We start from the raw sequence: 14,169 nt of genomic DNA on the forward strand, positions 1-14,169 counted from the left end.
TTCTTATGAAATGGAAAAATAAAATCTCTCGTCAAAATCTGTCTGCGTACGAAGAAATTAATTTAAAGTATAGAAATTCTAAAACGTCCTCCCGGCTCATTATGTCCGTGTACATTCACAGCTCGGTTACATGGTCAGAACTGGGAAACTAAGCAGAACTTGACCGTCGTATTAATATGTGAGAACTTTTGGAAGGCCAATGAACGCATTTAGACTGGTTTTCTTTGCCCGACTATTCACTTTAAAGGTAGGTATCGCCCAACCAAATAAATATTTTTTTGTAAAATCCGATAAACGGAAGAAAAGATGAAAAAACGTATCAAAAATACCTCAATTTAATTTCTTTATACGTTTGAGATTGAACAAATGTGTCTTGAATACAAATTTGAAGGAAATCCTTGATTTATTACGGTGTCCGTCAAACAAAATAGTATGCAAATGTAGCTGCGATGGATTGTGTCGTCGTAGTTTCGCGCATGCGCATTGTTACACACTAAAAGTAAACAGAATTGCTGAACGAAAGTGTGTGAGATAAAAAAAAATTGTATCTGAATCGGCAACAAAGTGGAGGAAATTATAATGGAATCGGTAGCACCCTAGGATATTTATAGGGAATTAAATTCAGAGATGGCATGTAGCGATAGAAGAAACAGAAGCCAAATCTCAAGCAGAACTTGCCCGGATCTGTTGGGACTCGTGTAACGGCGTTGCACGTGGTGAGTTAAATTTCAACACATATGCCAGCGCACATACAGCCGCACACTAACCACATGTATGTTTGGTGTATTAAGCTAGCGAGCGTATGTACCATCTGACTTTTTGTTGCACGCTTCCGTTTGTTGCTGCGGCCTCGTTTTGGAAAAAAATACGTCATGTTCTATGTAAAGCTTGACTTCGCTCTATTTTAAGAGGAGTATTTTCCTGGTCAAGCTAGGCAACTGACCACCCATATTGTTCGCTGTATGCATTGAAAATGATCTGAAGATTATATCTATGTACAGGATAAATTTCAATTTCGTAGTCTTTATATTTCATTGGGCGAAACCTACCTTTAAGTTGCTAATAAAAATACAATGCTTTCCAATTATTACTTGATTTCTGATATTGAAAAAGAAAATCCCCCCAAGAGTTGTTCAGTTGGTTTTGTTCTGTTAGGAAAAATACAATAACATAAATGCAACAATCGATACAGACAATAAAACGTTTAGAATCACATGTATTATAAGCACTTTTAGTAAGACTCTGGTTATTGTATTCATTCTCTGTCCAATTGCATACGTATATTATATATTCTGTGCAATATTGTTAACAGGATGGTTACATACATGTAAGTTTCATAACTAGGTTGTCTTAAGTACAACTTATAATATTTCTGAAGGCTGAAGCACATGGTAAAGTGGATGTGCAATATACTTATTTACATTGTAGTTACGGGCAATTTTGGTTTTTAATGAAATATTGCCATTTCTGTTTTTTTGTTGTGTTTTTTTTCTTTGTAGGGAGGGGGGCATTTTTAACTCCACGTGTGGGCAGTTACAAGGTACTGACCGTATGTCGGTTGTTTTTTTCTGAGTACTCCGGCTGTCGTCCACTTTAGAAATTTGCCACATCCTCTTATTGTTTATATCAAGGGAGATAACCCCCGTGCAAAACATGGCACACAGCCTTAAATACCAACCAAGCAGGTGGCAAAGCTGTTAGGATTGATAAGTTAATATTAGCATAAACAAAATTTGTATCAAGGAAAATAACCCTTTTTTTTCAATACATGACATATAACCTTAAATACCAACCCTGATTACAAAGCGGTGTTAGAATTGATGAGCCGAGATAATCAGATTGGCATTGTTCCGAGTATCATATAGCCAACCACGCCTGTGCATTACAGAGTACACCTGTACAGATTTTACCTATAATGTATATATCGACTGTGATATAGATTTATAGACGCCGGTCTTTGTTACATGTAATGTATCCAATCCGAAATGTGTTCATTAAAAAGTGGAAAAGTTAAAAACCATCACGAAAGTCATATATTCGCATTAGCATTGTTTCCACGAAAAACACTATTGACGACAACCAAGCTTCTGTTCAAATATCGGGCAAACAAATTAGTATATCCGATTTTCCTCTGATCCTGATACCAAAATTCGACACCTAAATAAATAGATCCTACATACCGTATCTATCAAAATGTCTGATATTGGGACTAGAAAAAATAAATTCCTTCTATTCTGCTACCTACATGTACATATCGTTTATGTATTACAATCACGGGATAGGCCAATAGTATTATTGATTTTTCGAGATTGATTATTTGAGGTCCATTTAGTAGTTCACATACATGTACGTAAGATTATTGCAGGTAATGTTCACCTTAGGGGTTAGACAGTACCACACCCAATACACACTATACACAGGTAGCGTGCACTCACCTGCTCCCTCCGTGTACACATGTGTGTGTGTGTGTAATTATGTGTACCTAGCATTGTGTACACGTGTTCATTTAAAGGGCCATATAGACACATACAACAAAGATCGATATCTTCCCGGGTGTGCTCGGCTTTTCTTTACAACAGTCACATCATGTTCGGACAGGCTACCGTTGTAGCCTATGTTTTAGTCGATTTATCTTATACACAGGCACCAAGGTAAACAATTTCATAGTTAGGACGGTAGTTCTAGAGCAGAAATACCACTCGAAGACATCTTTAGACTCTGCAGACACTCATCCAAATCTAAGACATCGAGGTATTTCGGGACTTTATAATGTAAATGGGATTAACATGGATTACGTCTTAGCGTTTTGCTTCGCTGTGCGATTTCATTGAAAATTCACAAGTGGATATCAATAGTCGACTTTATATCGCTGTTGAAGGTAACATTTAAATAAACGAGTGTGTGTAATTTAAATACACAAACAACACGGAGTCGTCTGTACATTGTATACGGCGGTCAATATATATACGTATACCTGTGTAAGTGACTTTCTCTACGTCGTGGGAACACAACTCCAATCCTAATAGTATCGGATAATGTGCTAACGCCCGGATACAACCCAAACATGGATTTCTCGAAGTTCCGGGAGTCCGGAGACCTCTCCGACATAACGGTTTTAACCGCCGGTACGGAATTCCGACTACACAGGTTTCCGCTGTTTGCCAAATCCGAGTACTTTGTCAAGGTCAGCCGTGCCTCCCCCACCGACAGCAACAGGGTTGAACTTCTGGACTTCCCCGGGGGTGCGGACATTTTCAGTATTGTAGCAGACTTTTGCTACAATATGAAAATTGACATGACCAAAAACAACATTGTACAAATACGCTGTGCCGCAGAATATCTCCAGATGTCAGGGGCAGGTAATCTTATTGAAATAAGCGATAAATTTTTACAAGACACCATCACTTCTGGTAAATTGAGCCGCTCAACCGGCGCAATCACCTCTCTTCTGTTATATTGTGTGACCATAGGGCCGCTAGCAGAAGTGTCCGGCATAGTTGAAGCATGTTCGGACGCAATGGTAGAATCATGGCTCAAACCACCAACAAAATTTACAGACCCAAGCAACTTTAAGAAGCAGGGAGGCACTATCGATAAACGTGATGATAAGACAATGAAAGGATTATGTAACCTTCCCTTAGAATGGTTTGTGAAGCTGCTTACATCTGCCAGAGACAATGGCGTCCGGCCCACTCTTCTGGCCGATATGGCGACCCGGTACATCAGCCTCGTCTTGGATAAGGACGAAAGTGAAAAGAGTACACAGGATGCAGGTTCGAAACCGGGGAAGGAAAATGCTGAAAAGGCAAATAAATCAGACTTAGTAAAACACACAAAGAAAGTGGACATCGGTCACGTGTTAGATGCTGTTATAATGGAACTTCCGGAAGAAGCGTTTTCTGATGACGTAATGACCATTGATTGGATAACAAGGGCTTTCAAAATGGCCACCCTGCGTGGCTGTCGGTGCAGACGACCTTTAGTGAAAGCGGCGGGAGAAATAATGAACAAACTTGCACCGGATGACCTATGTATTATATCGCCTTCTCTGTTGCGTGACATCGTCCAAGAGTCATGCAATGACGAGGGAGAGGCCGAAAGGGCCTGTAGGATAATTGACACGTATATGGCTGAAATGGTGAGGAAGGGGGTGCTTACGGGAGAGACTTTCCGACTTCTGGCGTCAGCGGCTCCAGACGAGGCTCGCAAAAGTCATGACCAGCTTTATGGTATACTGGAGTATGTCATTACAGCAGGTCAGTATATGTCTTTATCATAGAAATGGTCAGAGTGGTCACAGTGTACACGGGTTTATAGTACTACACACAGGACATACTTAGGATTTCATGGTACTCCACAGTTAACAGGGGGCTAAGCAAGCACTTCAATATAAAAATGTTATCTTCCCCTCCATTAGATTTGACCAAGTCGTTTATTGTTGGAACTCCGTATTAGTCCCATTACCATCAACTTACTGGATATAAGTATAGTATCAAATTGACTCTTTTCATTTTTTACGTCCTTTCGATTTTCTGAAACTCACTAGTTACCAACGCAGGCACACAAGGAAATAAGCACAAAATTCTCATATATTGCTAAAACTTTTGATATGTTCAAATTGGTATTTTAAGTTCATCGATTTCCAAAAATAAGTCATTTAATTTCATTTGATCAAATTTCCTCTCAAAAGTTGTTTTTTGCAGATTTGATATATTTGAACATGATAAGAAGTATTACTTTCCAGTCTACATATGTCTTTTGATGCTCAGAAAATGTATGCGTTTGTCTTTCACTCTTGGCACCTAGAACATACCAGCACCCCATTTATTTCCAATAACTCAAAAACCGTTTAAAAATGAAGGTACATGGTATGTCCCTTTAATGAAAATCTACTTCACAAATAATGTCAATACTAAACTGTGTATTTGTCACGACTATTATGGCAATACTGATAGTACGGAATACCAATCCTACTTAACTAGCTAGAGCTTATTGAGTTTGGCTGGCAACATGTACTGTCAGTGTGTGAATCATTATTGACAAAAGATCAATGCATTGTTCGTAGATAATTTGGTCCTAGATGTTGTGTAGGCATCGGAATAGCTATACGGAACGAAGTTAAGAGGGGTGTTTACTGGAATAGAGTTGTCCGTCCGTCTGTCTGTTTGTCTGTAGACACAACTTGGTTGTCTGTCTGTCTGTCTGTCTTTGTCCGGTGAACTCATCTTAAACTACATGTACTTGACATATTTTGATGAAAATTGTTGCACAGAACCCTGACATAAAGGGGAGATTGGGGGGGGGGGGGGGTGAGTAAACTATATAGGGCTCTGCATAGCCCATAGCATAGAACAGATAGAAGTCTGGTTTAGGCTAAACCAAACATCTATCTGTCATAATGTCTAAGTCTGGTGTCAGGGCCAGAGTATCTCGGGCTAGGTTCTACAATGTCCCCTATTAATGGAGTTAGTACTAAAGTTGTACAGCGTTAAGCCCAACTCACCCAATCGACATATCATCATCTCTAATTCCGAACCGGTCGTGCATTTTCGCGCTCCCTATTACAATTGTGTAAATTTTAAAGGCATACATGCTTTAAGTGAGATTCTGGAAATTAAAAATGTCCTCTGGGTGATTAAGATAGGGTCCGGTACACGTAGACAGGGATTTTCTCCATGTCAAAGTTGTCACGCACGGATACTGCAAGGTCCAAGAATTTTATTTCATTTCTGATGTTACAATGGAGAACAATGTATTGTATAGAACCAATATAGAAAATGAGCATGGTAAACTGACAATACATTTTCAGTCAAGTTTGTACAACCACGGGTTAATACTCAGCTTGTCGCGATTGTATTTAAAACATATCCCCTATATTTACAGAGCATCGATTATATCTCAGTGATATAGATAACGTGGTGTAATATGTTACATTATTGTATATATGTCGCTACAAAACGAGTATCAACCCGCGTTTCCCCTGATCCTCTACCCAGACTAAACACTTCTGGCATATCTCCGAGTAGACATTTGTCAAACTCATACGCACACGCCATAAAAGTTACGCTCAATAAATAATTTTGCGACTTAATTACAGTGCTCAGAGGGCTGCCGACCGGCATCCTCGATACTCCAGAGGTTACTATCACTGACGTTATATCATTTCTGGACAATCTCATATTAAAACTAATGGCAACAGAAGACAGGTAATGTGTAATGTAAATTAAAGTAATAACAATACACTGTGGTTGACTCATAGGTATTTAGCACGCTGATAAGTCAAAGACCCAATATACACTAATATATAGAGAAAGGTAAGCAACTCCTCCGTGACGCAAAATTGGGTAATTTAGTTCAAAGTGTTTCAAAAAATATCCAGACTCGATATTTCAACGGCTTTGGTCTTAATTGAAAGTTAAGATGTTACACTTCACGACGAAAACAAGAAATCCTACTGAACTTGTCTACTTTTTTCACAAACAGCCTCGAAACTTGAAAAATTGACGAATTTCCGTTAGTCGGACACCATCGAGAACATTTTTGCAAACGAAAATGTCTATTCGCTACACTGAAAACATGACAGCCTACAATAACAGGCTTTGACATAAACAAACAACAGGTGAAAACAAATGTATTTACTTGTTTGACGGTTCGTTTAAATCCCCCTCTCGTGGTCCTTATGTCGTATTTCAGTGTTAATAGTTATCCGGGTCAGGTTGACTGCCATTTTGCCACTATCTTGAAAGTTATGTATAGCCTAATCTTATTGGCTAAGCTAAAACCAACCGACCAATGAGATTAGGCTATACATAACTTTCAAGATAGTGGCAAAATGGCAGGATGATATGAACATTGAGAAGTCGAAAGTTAAGAAAAGTGGTTTAGAACTTCTGTCGTCTTTATCGGAGGGGTAGATTTTAGATTTTAAAATAATAGTATATTACGAGTTGAAACTAACACCTTGAGGAGCATACTGGTTATAAAATAGCTCTCTCCCTCCCCCACCTCTCTCTTTCTCGTTCTTCCCTCACTCTCTCCCTCTCTCTCTATCTCAAATACAACTTTATATATTATGTATATATTCTCTTGTAAATGCCATCTTGTCTGTAATTTGAATGTTTTATTATTTTTGGGAACGGGGTTTATATAAGTTGTATAACTTGTGCCCAATCCCATTGCACATTTTGCAATAAAATATGTTTAAATCAAATCATAAAACAACAAATGGATGTCTTTATAACTCCACCCGACTTCTATTTATACAACTTATTGTTTATTACCGACCGCCCTCTGTCTATACAAATCATGGCTAGTGCGATTCCACGCTCTTTAGCTCACATCTGACAAGGCGTCCAAGATATGTCATAAAATATGCAAACGATGCATATTGGTTAATGAGCGCGGTTACCCAAGTACATTATTGTACATACATTATACAGTTCACTGTGTAATATATCAACTAGAGGCATCAAGTACATAGCTGGACTACATGGCCAGTGTCTTCAAATATTTAAACAAGCTGTAAACTGGCGAGGGTTAAGAAAGACGAAAGTGGCGAGCCTTTGGCAATCCACTTTTTCATTCTGACCCGAGCCAAAAATACATCTTATATCTTAAGACACTGGCCATATATATACTTTTTATCCTGCAACATTCATTCAAAACGCTGAACGACATCAACATTGTCACAAATATGTCCGTCTTTCAAACAATGTTTCGCCTGAAATGTGAAGGTCATCGAATCGGCGCACGTGCTGAAATTAGAACATACATCTGTTTTTCCGTCAGTGCCGCACATGTGATAGGTGTGTTCTGATAATAGTTGTACAACAAACATTGGTACTATCCATTGAAATAACTAGATATGGTTTAAGCACTATGTACATATCTTTAGTATTTTTCAAAAGTTGTCTAGTTAATTAGACAATGTTTGTTGGTTCTATAGGAATACTAAATCTTATTTGTAACGAGCATTTTCATTGGCTTAAAAAATATGTTATCGGCCCACAACGTATAAAAGGTGTGGACATATTTATTTCCCGTCTGGAATATAGCATTTTATTGACCTTCTGTTGCCAATTAGCTAGAGATTTCCCTCCTCCATTGTTTTAAGATAAGAAAAGGTTCAGCTATAGCATAACCTGAATTTGGTATTAAATTGTTCGGTCCTGGGGATTCATTTGTGTTAAAGGTTTCATAATGTATTGATAGCTTCTGTGATAGACTCAAGCATATCTGTTTATAGTATCTTTTCCTTTCTCTAACGCACCCGGTTACGACAGGCATCCATCACTGCTGGAGAAATACATGTTTGCCGTTTTCTCACTGGCCGACGTGGTATTGTTAGGTACAAATGTACTCGTTAATTACAGCTTTTGGTTTAGTTTTGGTTTTATAAAAAATGATTCTAAAACCGTTTTGGATCAGTCATGATTGTATATGCTAACTCAACTTTCTTGTTGGCTGCCAGAGTGATTATAGTGCTGTATAGACTTTTCAGACTATTGGTACTGAAAGCAGTCGAAAATCATCTAAGTAGTAAATTTTGTCTATTTCATATTTCCAGAGGTATGTTGGTTATGTTAATCCTACGATTCATGACTTGCTTCCGTTTTTCTTCTATTGGATTGCTCTCTATATAAGTGGGACTGATAAGAGCTGTCCTCTGCGAGTCTGTCCGGACCAGACCATTTCATTTCTAGATTTTCTGTTGGCCATGGGTCGTGCCTAGGTGTAGAAACTGTGGTACGCTGAGAGCTGCTGGTGGGGCGATTCCCCATGAAAGACACCCATACATCTCCGCATATAAAGAATGTGGAGTTGGTCTAGGGATCTCTTGTTTGGTGCTCATTCCTACGTTGTAGATCGGGTACCAGGTCTTGCAGCCAACTTTTCTGTCCTTTCTTGTCCTTAAAGTCGAGAAAAGTCTTTAGAAACAACCCCATTTGAAGGCTGGTGATGCTTTTGGGTTAAATTCTCTGTTGTAGATCGGGTAACTGGTCTTGCAGGCAAATTTTCTTTCATTTCGTGTCCTTAAAATCCTATGAAGTCTTTCAAACCAACCACATTTTGAAGGCTGGTGCTTATGGGTTAAATTCTCTGATTTAATCTAACATTTTCTCCCTCGACTGAAAATGAACGAACCTTATTTCCTATCAAGCTGCAGCTGGGCCAACCAGGGTATGAACATGGTACTGAAATATCTTTTACAAAAAGTATAAGTTTTTACCAAGTTAAAACAAGTCTTTGAGTATATGTATCGAACTTGTGTAAACGTTTTTGTTGTTTTGTTTCCAGAAAGAGACAAGATGACCGAAGACCAGAGACAGGAGTTGATAAGTAGAGTGAACTTTACACTTGTAAGTGAGGAAATACTACACCAAGCCCTAGCCTCGGACTTTATCCCGCCGGCGCATATAGCAAAGGGTGCATTGGCGTTGTGCGCTCGACTAAAGAAAGATCTAGAAGTGATGACAACCACGGTCTCGAAACAGGACGAGGAGCTCCGAAGGTACAACTATAGCTATAAGCGAGGAAAAGTTACGACAACACCAGCGCCAAGATCAGCCTATAGCTCGGCTCCTCCATTTCAAAGAGGGGGTCTCTCCGACACAGGTCAGTGAATAGATAGAGTAGGCTTGAAAACTTAGTTAAGTGTACAAAGAACCGAATAGAAACGTTTGAATGCAATAATATTCGTTCCCTTAACATGTATATATGTATCATTGGTATGGGAAGCAAATACGGCGTCGATAGCTCCGCTTCGATTATAAACTATGATTGGAAAATCACTCATTTCCAATCACTGTTGATACTCGAAGCGGAGCTATCGACGCCATATTTATTTCGATTACGAAATTACACCTTTGCATACCAAAACACGTTCGACCCCATGAAATGACACCATCCTTCAATTTGAATCGTTTATTTAACGATTTTTTATGTAATATACTTCTGTCGTTTTACGATGCGCTTCTTATTTACATATAACTGAATAAAGATGCATTATAATTAATCACATTGTGAATATTTAAGTATCCACAACTTTGTACATTTTCAGACTTTATACCTGACACATTTATCAGATCCCTTTACAGACTGCCAACAATTTATTCGCATGTTTTAAAATTGTCTCCTAGATTTCGAGCCTACGAAGGACAACAGCGACCCATTGAAGGTACTGGACAACATGTTGAACAGTACGGACAGACAGACAGACGAAGTTCTGACGTCAGCAAGAAATAAACTGGCCACAGGTGTTGGCACAGGGATTCCATACAATTCCTTTCGTCCAGTACAGTCGGGTGAGCACGATATCAGTTTCGAGGAGGAATTAGAATTCAAATATGATCGTGCATTCCGGGCAATGGACAATTCTAGAAGCAAGCCTCGTTCTGGCGGGTATGGATACAGATCATCCTTCCGGTACTAATCCGAGCCTCATTTTAGCGAAAATTTGAAAGAGTTATGTGTTATGTTATAGTTTTGTTTTATTTATGGAAATTTATGTCAATTGACCTTCTTTTTATTGCACTGTTATTGTAACATCATAGATGGAGGTTTTACCATCTTTGTGTGTCCCACGAAACTATGGCTTCGCAGAATTGCTTGGAAACTGATGTGACTTGACAACATGTTCACTGAGAGTCATGTTATCTTTACGCAAGACACACATGTGTAGTGTTTGATCTTTAACAAATAGCATTTTGATATAAGGACGAAATTTCACTTATTTTCCCGGTACCTTTCACCCACTGTATGGTATAATCTCGAATGTGGATGTCAGTTGGTGGTTTTTACGTGTCGCCTAGAAACCTGTGTCATTTTGATAAACTGTGTGATTCTAGTTGGAATTTATTAACATGTTTTATAACGTACACCACGCAGGGAAAACTAGCTTTTGGGTTAATTTGGCAAAGGTCGCTATCACTGCTTATGGTCATTTTGATAATCCAACAGTTTTCTAAGGCAGTGACGGACGAAACATTTCTAAATAATAACAACAAGACCCAGTTGTTCAAACGGCGATCAGGCTTATCACAGGTTCACAACATTTTTCTGATAAATCTTACCTAATGACGTTACTATTTCGCTTAGAATTTTACCTGCTCCCCAATAGCATGATAGTAAAAGGCGACTTAATTTTGAATCTTCTTCCTTACGTCTCCTTTGACACCGCCTCACATTTGCTCTGAGATTGAGAGTTCGCCCCAGTGAGGTAGGCTCTGGTTTCTGTCCCCTACCGAGACACATCATAGTCTATAAAAGTGGTAGTTTCTGCTCCTTGTAAGCGCTCAGCATACAGGGAATAGGACGACTGGTTCGCCTGTTGTCAGTATAATGTGACCGGGTAGGGTGTGTTGCTTGGTGTCTTCGGCGCCATGCTTCAGCGATAAAGCACTACAAAAAGGGCAACAGTTCCACTATACAAGAAGACACAACATGAATATACCACAGTCTCCCAAAACACATACCTCGCACTTTACACACACAGGACACAACACACATGAGAAACCGTCCTGACATGATCCTGGCTGTTAATAGGATGTAATAAACCAAACCTAACAAATACTATTCTGCTGTCCTCTTTCTATGGGCTAGTTAGAGGAAGAAAGGTATTGACAATTTCTGTAGCAAATTAACAGTGATTTTACATACTAAAGTATATATATCCAAGTTATTAAATTGACAACATTTGAACAACTTTTCCCAAATGTTGCAGTGATCTAATGCGTTGTGACTATTAACCATTGGGACCAAACAACTGTCTATCCCAGTAGGGAAATTATTTGTTAAATTACTTCTACATGGGATGATTATTTATCGAGTTCCGGCATTCTGTATTTGTATGTATTACAGAATTAACTCCCTTGCGAGTAGGTATTGTTTGCGACGTCATTTGTTTGTGAGAGAAACGTGATACTTTTCGCTCACAAAATAATGACGACACAATCGATACCTCTACCTGTAAACCAACCTTCTTTCGCGTGCAATTTACTTTCACAAATATCGCGATCAGAGTAAATTCACAAAAAAATTAATTACCCCAATTATAATTATATGTAGAAAAGAAGTTCCATCCAATTTTTAAATACGTGAATGTTTATCTTCGCGAACTTTTTTCAAAATAAAAATCGCAAAATTTAGAAGCCGCGAAAGAAAGATGGTTTACAGTATGCAAAGACGAAATATATTAGGAAGACAAATAATAATGATAATTAAAAGACACATTTATTTATATTTTCGCGAGTATATTTTTATATATTAATTATTATGTAATCATATAATATATATATATATATATATCTTAATAACTAGTCATTACGTGAGCATTGCTGCGTGTTATGGACAATACTGTCAAACTACTCAGCTATTTCATTTAAAATCAAAGTAGGTAAAAATACATACTAAAACCATTTTATTAACATCAGGGTACATAATACCCACCTTTCTTCCTGCATTACGGAATTCACGACTTTGGTTAGAAGGACAGGGTGGAATATTCAAGTGGTTTTACACAGAATGTTTAAAGATGCTCCACTGCCGACAGAGCGTACGCTGTAGTCATCATTTGAATAATAACTGTCCAGTTAACACAAAAAAACTTACAAAATGATTTATTTTGCCCTTTGTCTATGCGCAATCAGTACTTCATTCCATATAGGACATAGTGTCATGGAATTTTTTCGGAAGCGCAAATAATGATTTTGAATATCTTAAAATAAGAAGCTCAAACTTGTCAACTATTGTGATGGTGTAAAGTAACTTTTATAACTGAAGGATATTACTTATTTCTTAAAATCCTGGTTTTTATAGAGGAAAAAGTACCATTTGTCAGCGGTAGAGTATCTTTAAAGTAAAATAAGAATCTGGAACTGTTCAATGATCGAAATCGTGTAACTTAAGTAACTTTTGTAACTGAAGAAAAATGCTAATTTCTTTAATTCCTATTTTTGATGGCGAAAAAAATTCAGTTCGTCAGCGGTGAAGCATCTTTAAGCAATCATTGTTTATTTATTTTGACGAACGTATGTTCCTGTTTGCATAAACTAACGACGAGTTTCAAAATAGATTGTATATTGGGCACTATCTCGATCTGTATGTTGTAAAGCTACACGTCATTCGCCTTGTCCTATCTGAGAGTAATGTTTTTTGGGGTAAAATGTATCATGAAAAACATATTGTGATATGTTAAACATGTTTTGCCTCTGTGCTGTTACTGTGATAATACTGTTATTTATTATTGATTTAAATTAATGTTATAGCCAATTAAATCATTCGTTAATCACTGAAAATTGTGTTCATTAATTTTTTAGATTATTGTCAATCATATGAAGGCAAAACACGGACTTCAAGAGATGTTCTGATCCACAAGGATTATTCATATATAACGACTACAATAAACAATGAACGATATGACAGTAATTTCTTTTTTTTTTACATTTACCGACCATGGATATATCAAGTAACAATTGCATACATCAAATTACAATATGACAATTTTAGATGTCAAATTATTTCGCTTATCTGTTGTAGAATCAACACTCGTACAAATGCAAATTGTTTCATAAAGAATTTTTACAAGCTTTCAAATTGGGAACATTAACAAGTCTTTTTTGTCACTAACTGCTCACGATTAAGGGATGGCATCCGTATCTTCACAACCGAAAAAAGGTATTCGATCTGTGTGATAATTTGCAGCAATTACAGCCGGTAAATCTATATTTGATTTCAAAAGTTGAACCCTATTGATTTGGTCAAGCCATAGCCAATTAAATCAACCGTTACTTATTGAAAATTGTGCTGACAAGAGTCTGAGAATTTAATTTGATTATGAAAACTTAAATTTCATGTTGTGATGGAGAAAGGTCAAGGTCAACTTCGATACACCAGGGTTTTTTTATCAATGACGTTATATCAAATTAAAGGAGATGTTATCACTAAAAACATGAAGAAGATAGGCTAACGATGATTCATCTAAACTATTTTGTAACCGCTCTAAAAGAAAGTTGGGTCAGACGGATACATTATATAAGATGAAGTACATGTACATTTATGTAGCAAATTTTGATAGGATTGTAAGATCTATATTCTACAAACAAAATTAGCTGATACTGGAATATAGCACTTTTAAAATAATAATCAAAAATTGCCAAAATATATTTTGGA

At 37.5% G+C, this 14,169-nt stretch overlaps 1 protein-coding gene across 1 annotated transcript; it reads left to right on the forward strand.

The window, feature by feature from the left end:
- Positions 1-2,499: 2,499 nt before the first annotated feature.
- Positions 2,500-13,295, forward strand: LOC138335162 (uncharacterized). Its single transcript, XM_069284119.1, has 3 exons — positions 2,500-4,256; positions 9,298-9,615; positions 10,140-13,295. The coding sequence occupies exons 1-3, from the start codon at positions 3,065-3,067 to the stop codon at positions 10,430-10,432; spliced, it is 1,803 nt and encodes a 600-aa protein (XP_069140220.1). The 5' UTR covers positions 2,500-3,064; the 3' UTR covers positions 10,433-13,295.
- Positions 13,296-14,169: the final 874 nt, after the last annotated feature.

The sequence above is a fragment of the Argopecten irradians genome, chromosome 11, assembly GCF_041381155.1.
Source record: "Argopecten irradians isolate NY chromosome 11, Ai_NY, whole genome shotgun sequence".
NCBI classification, from domain to species: Eukaryota; Metazoa; Mollusca; class Bivalvia; order Pectinida; family Pectinidae; genus Argopecten; species Argopecten irradians.